We start from the raw sequence: 15793 nt of genomic DNA, 5'->3' as shown, positions 1-15793 counted from the left end.
TGTTGTTTTTGTAGGTAGCTATTTATGCTGAATAAAGATTATTATTATTATTATTATTATTATTATTATTAAAAACAAAAATAGTCCCTTCTTATAATATTTATATTAGAGGAAGATGGCCATATAAAAATAAATATAAATTCTATAGGGTAAAAAACAATAAAACAAATGCATTCCTATCATTCATAAATTTATTTTTCTATAAAACATAACAAACTTCATATATTACATTCGCATAAATTTTTAAATGCATATCACTCTTATTTTAATGCTTAACGGTATATTATATTTAACTTAAGATTTATATCTTTTTACTAGTTATACTTAATTATTATCACTAGTTTTTGTAAATTGCTTTAAACTAAACTACGCGCACTTATCGTTATGTATAATTTCTCTAATAATCAAGTTTTCTTTTAAAAATTGTAAGACTATTTAAAGTCTTATTAAATTCAAGTGCATTTAGGCAAAATTGCACAAAAGTTGGAAATAAATTGAAAAGAGTCTTATGATAATGAACTATAATTAATTAATATAGTTGATATTAATTAATTTACCAACTTATTTACTATCATCCTGCTCTTTTAAATACTTATAACACAGTCGATTCTGATTTTAGCGACTTGTTTAAAATTTAAGCAAGATTGCCTTAACTGTAAGTTAACTCTTTAAACTGGCTTCCAACCGTGCAACATCTTACTGGTATTTTAATGCACAACAACTAGAGGTTGCTCACACTACCTAACTTAATAATGCAAGCTTTTAAAGTATTGCAAATGAGAAGCCACTAAAAGGAAAACTAATGACTGATGTTTTTTGTACTAGATTGCCCTAACAGCAATTTTTATATAAAATGATTTTAATTTGCAAACTTTAAGCACCAGAAGATAATTTAATTAAATTATTAATACTTCAGTTAGTTGCCTTTTTACAATGGCACCGCATATTTTTGTCATAAAACTTGATGGTATTAAACATATCAGCTACAAGACACAATAAGCTTGCACAAAAATATAAAATTTGATAATCGCATTAATCAGCGACAATATCAATACAATGATCAAATCCTCAGACATAATTAATTTCGATAAATAATATCTTAACTTAAATCCCTAACCCCTTACCCTTCGATCCGCACCCGTATAACCATCATAGACGGATGTCAGTACCTCTTATGTCCCCCGGTAGGGGGCGGCCTATTACTATGGTGATGATGGTGGTGATGATGTCGTTTCTTTTCGGCACCCACGACCATTTCCGAACTGTCGCGATGTCGTTCATCTCGCGCTCGGTAGGGCTCGTCCATCGTTTCTTTTCTGCGTAGTGGCGAGTGACTGCCGTTACTGTGTTGGCCGGGCTTTAGGCCGGACTTTGATCCCGCCGACTCGTGGAGGTTCTCCCACGCCTGACGGTAGTACCGATTGAGGCCTCCGTGTCTCGACTCGGAACTGGATGAGTCGAATGAGGCGACCGTGTTACAATCGGGTGAGGCTCGATGACGATAGTGTTTGGCACTTTGATTTCTGAATGGGAATTAAAAGGGATGTTATTGATGGTCAGATAGGGTCAAAATTGTTAAGAGTATAGTAAGTGTTTAATAATTTGAGTTATGAGCTGTATCTAACCAGTTTTTTTTTTTTTAATGTTTCCCAATTCTGAGAAGATTGAGAGTTTTTGAACCCTGATTCTGATAATAAAAAATTAATTTTTTCACAAGCTCCTTTTTTACTCTAGAAACGTAAAAAAGGATCCAATACCATGTTATAAAGTCACTTAATAAGATTAAGCTCCCGTGCTTAAAAGTGCTTGACCAAGCAACTTATATGTATAAAAAGAAGCATGCAGTGCGGGTGCCAAAGGGTAGTTGAAAAATTATCCGAAGAATTTTCCCCATGCAAATTTACTTGGCTTGTAATACACTTATATTTAAAGAAAGCAATAAAAAAAATTTTAACTTGGAAATAATACAATACACGCATCCTGTAGCATTAACAAAGCATAACATTCTGGATGTAACATCTAGCTTCGATGTAGGATTCAGAATCCACTCATGATATTCTCATCAAGTGAGCACCGGTCACTATTTTACTAATACACCCCGCATTTTTTTTTTCCAAATGGATAAAGGCTTTAGAACATTGGAAGGCTAGAATTAGCATCGTCGTGGAACGATGGGCAGTTTGTTTGCTTGCAACATCTCTGATTCAATAATACCAAATGCTTAAAATGCTAGTGAAGAAATGGCAAACAAACACACTTTATAATATCATAAAAAATTATCAGTTATATGACAGGCGCAAAACAATACTATTCCTCTTTAATAAAATATGAAGCATTTTTTTTTTCATAAAATATGATAAGATACTCTATAAAGAAGTTGACATTTAAAGTTAAATAAATGTAGATCACGTATATTAAGGCCCCTACAGACAGACGTTTTTGTATGCGTTCATGTATGTGCATTCAAAAAACGTGAATGTGTATGCTAAAAACGTCGCAGTTTTAAATGCACAATCATTTTGTGCATTAAAACTGCGCATCATCGCAAAAATTTCTTGTCGGTCTCAACGTCTGGATATAAATTGTGCGTCATACATCAGTAGCATCAGCTGTTAATAGGTTAGTTATAGTTGGATTAGGTTGGATTGTAGTTGTTAGTAATGAGGTCTGTGGAGGCACAATGACAAGCCGTAGAGGGACTGAACGATTATCCTGGTGCAATGCTAAGACCCTAAATGTCATTAATGATGGACTTGTCCCTACGCTTGTTAGGGACACGGGACAATCATACATAGATCTTACTATAGTCTGTGACCGTATACAACAATAAAATACCCAGTGGACGGTTCTCTTTAAGCCTGATGTGACGAAACATAGATTTATTCTAACAGAACACCTCCAAAGTAAAACAGATAGTCAAGAAAGGGAAGACTAGGTTTAGGGATTCTTTTATTCATACATTTAGCGAAAAAACCAGACATGCTATGTCCCAAAAATTTTCCCGATTTGGTGACCTGTATTCGCAAATCATACCAGAAATGTACCTTTTTGGTAGAATGAGGAAATACCGGAGGAAATCTTAGATGTTCAACAAAAAGGCAACTCTTTCAAAGGATAACAAACGATCCAAATCATCGCGAAGAAATACAAGACTGCAAAAAAAAGACTAAAGGCTAAAATTAAAATACTAAAAAGGCGAGCTTGGCAAACACTTTGTGATGATTTAGAAAAAGCATATTTGACCAGGGATACCACATAACAAGAGCGCCATTACAAAAAATGCCTCCTCGTGTTCAAATGTCAAGCAGCAAAAAAGACTGTATATATATTTTAAAGAATGGTTCATTTGCGACAACACAAATAAAACTCAGCTGCCGAAAGAACCAACTGTGATACAACTCTGTGATACGTTTAACCACCAAGAAATTTTGGATGCCTGTCATAAAATAAAATTTGAGAAAGCCCTAGAGCCAGACAATATACCGTCTGTAATAATAAAATCTATGATACAGTGCAATGTTCAAATTTTCGTTAACTTTTATAACTCGTTTTTATCAAGCCAGTATTTTCCAGCAGAGTGGAAGAGGACAAAGCTCTCACTTATCGAAAAGCAAAGAAAGTCTCCCGATTATTGCCCAAAATATCGCCCAATTTGTTTAATTGATGAACTTTGAAAAGTCTATGAAAGACTATTAAATGCTCGGTTGATTTAAGAATTTCAGGAAAAAGTTAATGGTTTTCACGAAAATCAATTCGGATTTCGCAAAGAAAAAAAAGTCTTTGGAGGCATTCCCCAGGGTATGTGGAATATCCTGTACAATAGTGTTATGAACCTGACGGTCCCAAATGGCGTCGTGACAATATGTTACGCTGATGATCTAGCAGTATTCATCTCTCGGACCCCCAGTTGCATGATAACTAAAGCAAATTGGACTCTTGACCTTATCCGTTTGGATGAGTCAGCACCATCTAGAGATCACCCCCGAAAAAACCGAAGCCATTCTACTGAGTTTTAAACGAAAAACTGAAATAATTAAATTCAAAATGCAAAACCAAGAAATAAAACCTCAGAGATCCGTTAAATGTTTGAGTTTTGTATCTGGACCGGTTTCTGAATATGACGAATCACATTCGGGAAACTTGTCTAAAGACAGAAAAGATAATGAAGGCCCTAAACTATCTTTTACCAAATATTGGAGGTCCATGTACGACGAAACGGAGAATCTTAGAGATCGTGTGTCAGAGCGTTGGTGCGCCAATTTGGTCCCATAAGACATGTTTAGATATAAATCAGCAGAGGCTTATAAGAACGCAGCGCAGTTTTGCACTTAGGAAATGCTCTACCTATTGTCACCAATACCCAAAAGCGGATAGAGAGACAAAGAACTCTAGAGCAATGGCAGGAAGAGTGGCAAAACGGCACCTATACTTGGACCAAGCCTTATACAGGATATCCCGCTTTGGCATAATAGAAAATGGGGGGACGGTATCCTATCAGCTTACCCAATTCCTCTCAGGCCACGGTACGTTCGGCACGTACACTTCCAAAATAAAAAAGAAAGAGGATGAAAGCTGCATATGTTGCGGTGGTGTAGTAGATGACCCAGAACAAACTGTATTCAAGTGCCCTAAATGGGAAGCCATAACCTCTATGAGGAATTATAAGAGATAAATACGAACAATATAATGTATAAGATGTTCGAGTGCGAAAAAGGATGGAAGTTAATAAAAAATTTAATTACTTATGTAATAAGGTCAAAAGAGAAACTGGAGTTAAATGCCCAGGTTAACGAGGAAATATAGACTGACTCTTTTCCTTCTTGAGAAGATTGAGGAGGTGTCTTAAAGGCGGGTCTAAGAATGAAAGGAGAGTTTTCAAAGAGGAAAGGGTTTTTTAGTGGGCCGAAGCAGAACCGTGATTGGCACTTCATCCCCATACTCCCCGGGGCGTCAGAACACCAATGCTCTGGGGGTCTACATGCAGATTTTTCCCAACAAGTTGTAGTTGGGTTGGGTTGGGTTAAATTGTATAGTGTTTTGTTATAATAATTTGAATTGATAAAGTTGTTTTTTTTGTAGAAATGACTGATTGTAGTAACACTTTCCCGTGAACTCATGTGAGAATCTTTTGAATTGTACAAGGAACTTACCTGCCTGCGGCAAATAAAATCAAAGCAGTATTTCGACAAAAATTTAAAAAAATGAGTTCCACTCAATGCTGGTCAAGAAGTTACAGATTGTTCAACGAAACGCAACTAAAGCTTCAGTTATAAATCAACAGTCTTCGGCGAGTTTTTCGCGGGGCATATAAAAAGATTTTGGATTCAATGAGAAGTGGTACAAAAGCCGCTACAATTGCTACAATTTTGGGCTATTAGGGAACGTCAAAATACCGATTTAATCGCACAACATTAGTTTATATAGAATGTAAAAACTAGATTGTAAAAAAACGTAACAAATTCTTTGTGAAGTGTGAAAATTCTTAGAAAAAATGCATTACAATAATCAAAGAACATGGATTAATAATGAAGTAATCAGCTGTGTAGAGCTTATTTGACGAATATTAAAGAAAAAATCCATTTTGAAGAGGTGTCAATAGTCATAAAATAGTTAGTAGGAGAAGTTTTTCCGTACAACTAAAAGGCTAATCCTAATTTTAGGATTTAATCATTAGACTAGAATGTTACTTACCCCATTCACAAAATATAAACAATAACAAATAATTTAATTCAAACAATTTAATACCGGAATGTAAGGAAGCCATTGTATGCAATATTAAAAATGTCTGGGCGTAAATAACGATATATCATATATGAATCACTGTTTTAAGGATAAAAGGCCTGAAATTCAGTATAGGTTTAATTTGCACCAAACAGGCAAAAAACTCCTCATAAGTCATACATTTTAGGTCGACTACTTTGACAGGGTGTGATTTTATACTTCAAACGTCTGTCTCCAACAATCTATCAAGATTAAGCGTAAATGGTGGATTATATTACTAATAAATTTTATCTGCTTTTTAAAGTTATTAAGATGCTATAGCAACATTGGTTCTACAGCCCGACGGTATTTTATTACAACGACGTAATTAGTTACACTATAATGCTATAAGTGTATGGTCCTTCACTGTGGTACTATGATCTACTTTTGTTTGTTCGTGACTAGGACATACCGAAAAAGTCGGTTTCGACCGTCTCTAGTGATGGCGATGATGAATGATATGGGTGCTGAACAAGAGGAAGAAAATAGGGTCAGCGACACTGAGCGAGAGGTGAGAAAACATTTGTCTATATGAACCTAGGTACGTATACAGGAGGGTTCGTAACAAATGCGATATAATATAACTGAAGAAAAATAAGTCAAAAGAATGCGAGTTGGCTTAATTTTATAATCCGAAAGTCGATGGCTACTGAGATACAGGCCGTTGAATATGAAATTTAATTTTCGAAGTTTTAAAATAAATTCAGCACAATATTTATTTTTTACGTAAAATTGAGCAGTTAGGGGTATTTGGGGATGACAGATCATAATTTGTCCCAGATTTTTTTGAGTGACTTAAAGGCCGCTACGAACGCTTAAGTTTTGGTAATTTCGTCCAGTCGCCAAATATCTTAGAGTTGCGGTTAATCATTCATGTACACTTATTACTGGTCTTATTACTTTGTCTTGACGTTGAAGAAATGGAGTAAGCATTTTAAGTAATTGCCATTAAGTTTATTCGTCCATTCTAAGATACTTGCGCCAATCATCTGACTGTAATCTCAGTTCTGCCAATAGTTTTGTGTGGGAAAACTTATGCCGTTGTCGAATCCAGTCTTTCCACCTTATGCGATGCGGTTTTTTCGTTTTCATTTGGATCCCAGCAGTGCACGCCACTGCTGCTAATACTAAATCAACCACTTCCGTGGACATCGCTCAAAAAACTACGGATTTGTAGGTGCGTCTGTACGCAGTGTTAGTGCACGTCCATATGTGTGCATTTTTGATGCACACACATGAACGCGTACAAGAATGTCCGTCTGTAGGGGCCTTTAGAGGCAACATCATTGGAACACCGCTCGATCGCATTGGTTATTCCACCGACCCAAGGAATCTTTACCAGTGACGTCGTTAATAAATACAGTGTGGTGACTTTAACTGGAATAAATTCATATCATATCTCGCAAAATTCCTGAGATCCGTCGTTTTTTGTTTATTTTTTTCACATTTCAAGATAGTTTTTGTATTTTTTCACCTACAGAGCGAGTCCAAATTAACCCCAACTTTCTTTTTTCAAATGGAAAGCCACTTTTTTTAAACTCTCATTGAAAAGAGCCCTTTTTCCTGATTAAATTGCCCTATTTACTTTTGTGATTATCTAAAGGAGAAATACGAAAAAAAAAACCATTAAATTATTAAAAGTTGCGTTTAATGTATAAGATGCTTAAAATGAGCACCATTTACTTGTTGACAAAGCCCAAGACGATAATAAAATTCGTTTCTGACATTTTCTAACACTTCTGGAGATATTTGTCGGATTTCTTGCCTAATATTTTCATTGAGTTCGTCTAGGTTTCCTGGTTTGCTCATATATATTTGACTTTTCAAATGTCCCCACAGAAAAAAATCAACTGGGGTGAGAACGGGAGAACGTGCCGGCCACTCGATTGCACCCCTTCTACCAATCCATCTGTTTGGAAAATTGTCATCTAAATACTGGCGTACATTACGGGCAAGAAGAAGTACATTACTTACCAGATTCTTTCATCATACAAATCTGGATCGAACTGACTCGGATATAAGGCACGTAAGACTGAAACTAGTTCATGTTCAAGAAATTCTAGATATTTTTCCCCAGTTAAAGTATCATTGAAGAATATGGGCCCTATAACTTACCTGCCAATTATGCCAGCCCAAACATTAGTTTCCTGGGGATATTGTGTATTAGTTTCCTTTACCCAGTGTAGGTTCTCGTCAGACCAGTAGCGACAGTTCTGCTTATTAACATGGCCATTTAGGGTGAATGTAGCCTCATCAGAAAAAAGGATCCACTCCGAAGATATGCGATTTTCGTCAATAGCGTTCATCATTAATTCACAGAACTGAACTCTGCGATCTGGATCGTCTTTCAATAACTCCTGAACGGGTTGCATTTTATAAGGTCGTTTGTTTGCACTTTTTAAAATTTTTAGCACAGATTTATGATGAATAGAGTTTTCGCGAGCTACTCTTCTGGCTGCAGTTACCGGATTTTCTTCCATCGCTAGCAATACATTTAATTGGGTGTTTTCATCGATTTTAGAAGAACCTTTGTCTTGAAACATCCCTCACGTACCCAACTTCTCGAAATCTGCTTTCGATTTTACTAACCGTACCTTAGTTAATAGGTGGCAAATCTGGATATTTCTGCCTGAATAAGTGGACAACCTCTAGCTGAGTACGACTTCTGTCCCCATAACCAATCATCATTAAGATTTCAATCTTTTGGGATTCGGATAAATAAGGCATTTTTTCAATATAACTTAACTTATTTAACAACTGGTTAAAATTCACTTTAACAGTGACACTACAACAATGTCAGGAAATGTCTCGATACCAATAAAATAAACAAACACGCCAAAAATTTACCAACACAAAATTTTTTTAAGACTTTTAATAATTTAATGGTTTTTATTTTTTTTTTTTCGTATTTCTCCTTTAGATAATCACAAAAGTAAATAGGGCAATTTAATCAGGAAAAAGGGCTCTTTTCAATGAGAGTTTAAAAAAGTACTTTCCATTTGAAAAAAAAAAAGTTTGGGTTAATTTGTACCCCCCCTGTAGTTGAAAAAATACAAAAACTATCTTGAAATGTAAAAAAAAATAAACAAAAATCGACGGGTCTCAGGAATTTTGCGAGATAAATTTCGATTAGTTTTAACTGAATTTATTCCAGTTAAAGTCACCACACTATATGTACATGATAATTATTTATTATTAATAGATTATGCTTTCAATTATACACAATATTACCGTTTATAAACTATTTATACGTTTTTTAGAGTAAAGGTATTTTTCTAATAAAAAGCATTTTTATGAAAATTAAATATTTTATAATTATTATAGATTACTTATACTACGAGACGGAAATAATTGTCAGCGACTTATTGTTAGCATTAGGGCCGCCAAGACGTTTTAGGGGCGAGAGAAGTGGATTCCAGCGGCAGCGTATGCATTTTTTAAAAATGAATATACCTACTATTTAGGTCGAGTTTACGTAATTAATAGAACTTTTTTAAAAAATTAAAAATTTTGTTTCTAGTATAAGTGATTTTGCATAAAATATCCCTAATATTTTGTTCAATTTAGCACTTCGGTTCTTATAAATTATCGGCCAATAATTGGAACACATACATGGCGGCTTTTTCTATTGCAAAAAATACTAATAGAAAAAAAACAAAATAAGAGGTATAGTTTCTAAGGTTTATTAGTCTATAACAACTAATGTGAATGGGGAAGACAAGAGGCACTTTTAAAAATAAATTTAATCTACAGGGTGTTTTAAAATTGACTAAACAAGATATGACAAGATGATTTATTATTGACTGGACACAACCTATTATTTTTTAAATTTGTCATTCGCGATCTGAGGTTTCACAAGAATTCAAAAGAAGAATTGTCAGTATCACTATCACTGTTTGCAGAACCAGGAGTTATAATAAGTGGTTCAACTATAACTTCAACTTGAATAACTAAATCCCACATTTTTTGTTCTTCCTTGATCACATGTCACTTTTGCCAGTTAGTTGCTGTTACGCCACCAATAGCTTCGTTTAATAAAACTTTTACGTCATTCAATTTAAACGTTTTATTTTTACTAGCAACTTCACCTTTTATTTGTGCCCATATAAGTTCTATAGGGTTTAGTTCACAATGGTACGGCGGTAAACGCAATATTGTAACACCACGTTCTCGCGCCATTTCATCAACAACATATTTAATGTACTGGTTTTTGTGGATACGAACAATATCGAGCAATTGTACCTTGATCATATCTTCGTGGAATCATATGTTCCCTTTTGATTTTAACCAGTCTTTTATGTCTCCTTTTCGCCAAGCAGTCGTTGGTATTTTATCCACTCGCCGACTATGATAAGGCGCGTTATCTATGACGATAACTGAACCGGGGTCTACTCGCACCAATACCGACGAAAACCACTTTTCAAAAACCTTTGCGTTCATATCTTCGTGGTAGTCACTAGTTTTCTTCGATTTCGATCGAAAAAGGTTCAGACTACCTTCCAGAATCCAGAATCACTACCTATACAGATATGATCATTCTAACTTCGCCTATAGGAATTATATATCGCGGTAGGTCTGGCAACGTTGTGACAACATACTTGAAGCCCGAGGCCCGAAACCGAAATCTTTTAGTATTCTTAAGGCGTTCAAGCGGGAATGCACTGCTCTGTAGCAAATAAAAAAAAATGGTTTCGTTTGAGTCTTTGCTGCTACCTGTTCTAACAGCAAAAAATAAACTAAAAACCGACTGCAATAATGTTGTAAACATAAATTAACTAAATATTGGACAGGAAATAAAAAAATTAATTCAAAATAAAGCAAAAAATTAAGTTAATTTGATAATATTAAATAAAAATTAAAATTATCTTATGTCTGGTTCAAAAAGGCCACCCTGTTTAGCAGTGCAGTACGTCAATCGATCATAAAACGACCTTTTCGTTTTCGACAATATTTCAATGGAGATACTATTAAATGCTTGCCTAATTTTAACACAAAGCTTTTCTAAATTAGTAGCCCGTTAATTTTCGTGCCTATAAATTTGTTCTTTTAGGTATCCCCAAAGAAAAAAATCATTGGGGGCTAAATCGAGGCTTCTGGCAGGCCATTTAATAGTACCGTTTCCACTGATTGTTCGAGGGAAAGGCGTTTCGAGAAATTGACGTACCACTAATCCGTTATGAGCGGGACAACCATCCTGTTGAAACCAAACTTGTTCTAAATTGATATTAAGCCCTCGAATAGGAGGAAGAACTTCATCCCTCAAAAGATTAAGGTATTTGTTGGCATTAATGTTTCCATCGATAAAAAAAGGGCCTATAATTGAATCATCTAAAATTCTAGCCCATACATTAATCTTTTGAGGGTATTGTGCATGTGTTGGTATGCTTATGTGTTTATTTTCATGGCAAAATTCCACCCGTCTCTCATGGTCCTGTGGGAAAATTTCTTGGGTTTTTTGCAACTTATAGCGCTTGTACTTATTTCTTTTTAAAGTTCTTTTAACCCTTAAAGGCTCAATACCCGTTTCTTTGGCAATGGTTGTACTATTGCAACGAAAGTTCATTTCAACAACAGCACAAACATTAAGCTCTCGAAGCTCCCTTTCTTCGCCTAGCGGTCTAACAACAGGTGGTTGCTCATTTGCGTAGCATTTCCTGCAATTTTGCAAGCACTCAAAGGTCTCAAACCTATGGATAATTGCAAAAATTGTGCTGCGTACGGGAATGGGCCGATTTTCGAACGTGAAAGCAATTCTGCCTGATATTTCATCGACAGAGCTACCGGCACAATACCACTTAATAATTTGCTTTTTTTCCTCTTTCAAATGCAATCTCAGATTGGCGGTACAGTGTGGTGGGGATAAGAATTGTCTCGTTTTTCGATGCACGAGCGAAGAGCCGTGCGGCAGAAATATCAGTGTTGCTAAACGTATTAATTTGGAAACGGCATATATTGTGCTCTCTGTCTGTCTCATGCGGACTCCATATGTCCCCTCTCGCTTACGCTCATAGACTATTTCCTATAAGCGAGGTTTGAATGATTATATCTGTATGTGTAATAATTAGGCGACGGCCCTTGCCAGAAGGAGCTTTCAAATCCGTGGAAAGCCCATCCAAAAAGGCTTGCCGCGAATTTGTAACATTTAAGTCGTGCCATACTTTTGCACGGGTGTGTCCTTTATTCAGCCATGTTTCATCGGTGTAATACATTTTTCTTTCTTCGCGCCGATGTTCACGAATTTATTTTAAATATTTCCTTCGCCACAATACGATTTTATTTTTTTCTATTAAAAACCTTTTGCGGTTCCTTTTTAAATATCGAAAATTCAACTCATGCAATGTTCGCTTTAAAACACCAAAAGATATTTTGGGTAAAGAATTATCAGCAGTAAGTTCTGTCTTAATTTTCTTTATTGTTGGTATCTCGTTCTTAAAGAAAAAACTGTGCACTTTCCGGCGAATGGCATATTTTACGTAATCATTTAGCACAATCTTTTTTCTGCCTCTTGTCTCCACTTGCTTTTCTTCTTTAGCTTTAAGACATCTAAAAACTACCCTGGAACTTAATTTTGTTAAATTCCAACATAATTCTGCCGCGTCCTCAACAGACAAATCTGGATTTCTAGCACGAACACTTTCATATACAGTTGCCATTCTGCTAAAATTAAAGGCTGGTCGGATTGCTGCTCCGCTCCATTTACCGCGAGAGAAAAAGACAAGTAATAAACCAGAGAAAAACAAACCACCGAGAAGGGACAAAGCCGGGACCGATTTTTCTTGCGCATGTGCGAGCTTATTTGGTATACCTGTCTTATTTCCGGTCCCCTGCCAGTCGTCGGTTAGTCCGGTAATATTCGACGCCTAGTTTAGTCTAGTCAAGTGTTGCCTGAATTTTTCTCTGTCTTTATTTTTTGTGTGTGTTGTCATTGTGCTCTTTATTTTATTAAAAACTTTTATAATATGCCTTATACCTGTGCTTTTCGTGGATGTCATGAAAACTAAAAATTTTGCGGAATGTATAAATGTACCTAGATTTAATTTAATTATTGCCAATGTGTTTCATTATACAATGGGCCAATATTATTTTCTCAAAAAATAAAAGTTTGTTTAGAAGATTTTTTGTTTTCCATTATTTATCCTAAATGGTAATTTTTATAGTTGGCACTATACCGGATGACACAGGAAAAAGGGAACACGCAATAACTTTTTTATTTTTCAAGATAAACAAATGAAATTTGGTATGTCAATAGAATGGTTATAAAAGCATATTTTGACGTATCGTGTCACCCGGTATAGTTTAGGTATACTTATAACTTAACTATACCAACAGTAAAATAATGTAATAGTTTTGATTTCAAATTCCCAATAAATTTTTTAATCTATTAATTGTCATATTTCTCTCCGTGTACGGAACTATTAAATTGCCAAAACGATTTTTCTCCGTTACTTAATATGTAGCGCCAGTCATTTAAGCCCGCTCAAGGGCACCAAAATTGGACCCCAGAAAATCAATGGTAAATGCGGGTTTTGTCGCTTCTTGGTGGTTTGTTTTTCTCTGAATAAACTTGGCACCGGCGCGCCGCGCAAAGTTTTACTAAGTACAACGTTCGACCAGATCAGCGAGGTCACACCATTAAAGTAAGTGACATTTTGCAAGCTATCAATAGATTTACAAGCAATAGATTTTGTATAATGGGATTTAAACATTATTTTTAGCCACTCTAGTTGTATTGCTTGTTCGTCGCTTGTGATGTCACTGACAAATATTTCCGTCTCGTAGTATAGTAAGTTTTTTTATTCTACGTTTGTGACGACGATTGTCGCCTGATATGATGTTATGATAATATCGACTTTTACTTGTGAAAAAATCGACTTAAATCGCCGTTTTCCCATGGTGGAACACAAACGGCACAAGTTTTTACCATGGCAACAGTTCACAAAAACACTTTTGAGGTGCTGAACCTTATGGCAGAATACTTTAATCCCTTTAGTCTCATTAAAAGTATCCCAGGACCTGAATTTTTACCAATTTCTTGAAATGCTGATGAGTGGTAATAATGCCTTGGCCAATAAGGAGCAAGTGTTTTAACCAAACAAATTGTTTCCGTATTCAAATGACAGATACATGATTGATTCAGCTAGTATGCTGTAAGCCGTGTAAGAATTCTCGTGATTAATCACACCAGTTGCCTAAAAGAGGTGGAACGCCATACTGTAATTAGCCACTTTAAAGTTCGACACAAATGGCAATAATGTCAACTCAGGAATCACACTTCTATCTTAATGGTCAGTACTGTCAAATACAAAATTTTAATCTTTAGAGGTGCTGAATCAAATGGCATAATATTTAAGTATTGCCGGAGTCTTACTAAAACAACCAGATCCACAGAATCAGGCTTTCTTAAATTTCTTGAAATAGAATGACAAATATTTATGATTGATTCATCTAATATGCTACAAGTCATTTGACCTACATATTGCGTATAAAAATGTTCGTAGAATTCTGTTGATTTATAAAAGTTGCCTAAAAGAGGCGAAATGCCATCCTGTAATTGGCCATATTAGAGCTTGACAATAATGTCTAAAACCGACACGTAACAGTCCAGTAACCACACTTACATCTTTAAGGTAAGTACTGTCGAATGCATAATTTAAATTTTCAAGGCACTGAAACTAATGGCAGAATGCCTAAATATTAGCAGAGTCTCACTTAAACTATAATATCTGAATAATCTAAGGATTGATGTTTGGTTGCCAGTGAGACATAAGTATTTCAACCAATAAAAATGATCGCATATTTGTAGTAGTATATTAAAATGTAGCAATAAAAAATCAATTGCGTTAGCAATAGTATATCAATATAGCAAATTTTGTAACAATGGCAGAAAACGTTACCACACTAAACTGTGCATCCATAAAAATGTTTGTTAAAATACTCAGTTTTATCCCAAGACAGATTACAATTTTTCAATAGTTTTTGCAAAGAAAAGGGTTGGCTTTGGGTGGTAATGTGCTCTGGAACAGGATCTATTTTTAGAAAAACTGTAAATTGAAATGCGAAGTAACTGTGGCTCTAAACATTTCAGATAATAAACAAAAATTCGTGATGATCAGCTATTTTAAATCTTGATACTATGTCAATAACGTCCGCCTAATAAGAATTAAAGGGTATCTTTATAGATAACAGCAGCTATGGTGAATATTATTAACCCATTTACGTCTACCGTCCTTTTAACGAGATTTCAAAAAGAAACATGTATTTTTCTGATTCAGCTGACGGTTTGAAGATGTCGCCAGTGTCACATTATATTTAGTTAACATCTTAAACAAGGTCAATCGCGATCGTTAGGATTTTGTTAATTTTTGGATCGATAGTAACGAATAAAACACGCTGTGTTTCTAGTGATTTTGCAATGAGTGACTCAAGGTAAGATATGTTAAAACTCGTTTATTTTTTCGTTCTTGTTTTGATTGTTTTTAATAAATAACATAACATACTGACCTTTTTATATATTTGTAGTTATGTTTCACACTTCTTAATCAATCCAGGAGCGTTCAATTAAACGAGTCCTTTTAAAAGGACGGTAGGATTATATACTACTATGTGGTTTTTTACAGGTATTGGAAAAAGCCACTAACCATGGCTGAAATCTTAGAGGAATTGGAGAATGACTCTACGTCGGACATTCCTACAGGCATTACAATTTTTCTACCCGAAAATGCCAACGAAAGCTTCGATACCGATGAAGGTTCTGGGGCTGAAGACGATGTAGTACCAAATAATTTACCCGGAGTGCAACTAAGGGCCCTGGCGGAAATTGAATTTGACGTAAAAGGTGAAGACGACTGGGACACTGATGACGATCTACCACTGTCCACTTTTGTTGAAAGGCGACCTAAACACATAAAGACGTTTGACTGTACTCTCAATAAAGATTTAGAGTCTACGTTTATGCAATGGCAATCAGTTCAAACTGCACAAAGCAATCGTTCCCCTGGAAATATTTTCAAGCTGTTCTTTGATGAGAACTTGG

At 35.3% G+C, this 15793-nt stretch overlaps 1 protein-coding gene across 1 annotated transcript in view; it reads right to left on the bottom strand.

Annotated features, from left to right (window-relative positions):
• Nucleotides 1–247: 247 nt before the first annotated feature.
• LOC126739043 (uncharacterized) overlaps nt 248–15793 on the bottom strand; it is a 165074-nt gene continuing 149528 nt past the window's right edge. The window contains exon 14 of the mRNA XM_050444561.1: nt 248–1523. Within this exon, the coding sequence (XP_050300518.1) occupies nt 1163–1523 (361 nt within the window). The 3' untranslated portion in view covers nt 248–1162. The remainder of the gene's footprint in view (nt 1524–15793) is intronic.

The sequence above is a fragment of the Anthonomus grandis genome, chromosome 8, assembly GCF_022605725.1.
Source record: "Anthonomus grandis grandis chromosome 8, icAntGran1.3, whole genome shotgun sequence".
NCBI classification, from domain to species: Eukaryota; Metazoa; Arthropoda; class Insecta; order Coleoptera; family Curculionidae; genus Anthonomus; species Anthonomus grandis.
Note: the sequence above shows the minus strand (reverse complement) of the source record. Positions and strands in the feature narration are given on the sequence as shown.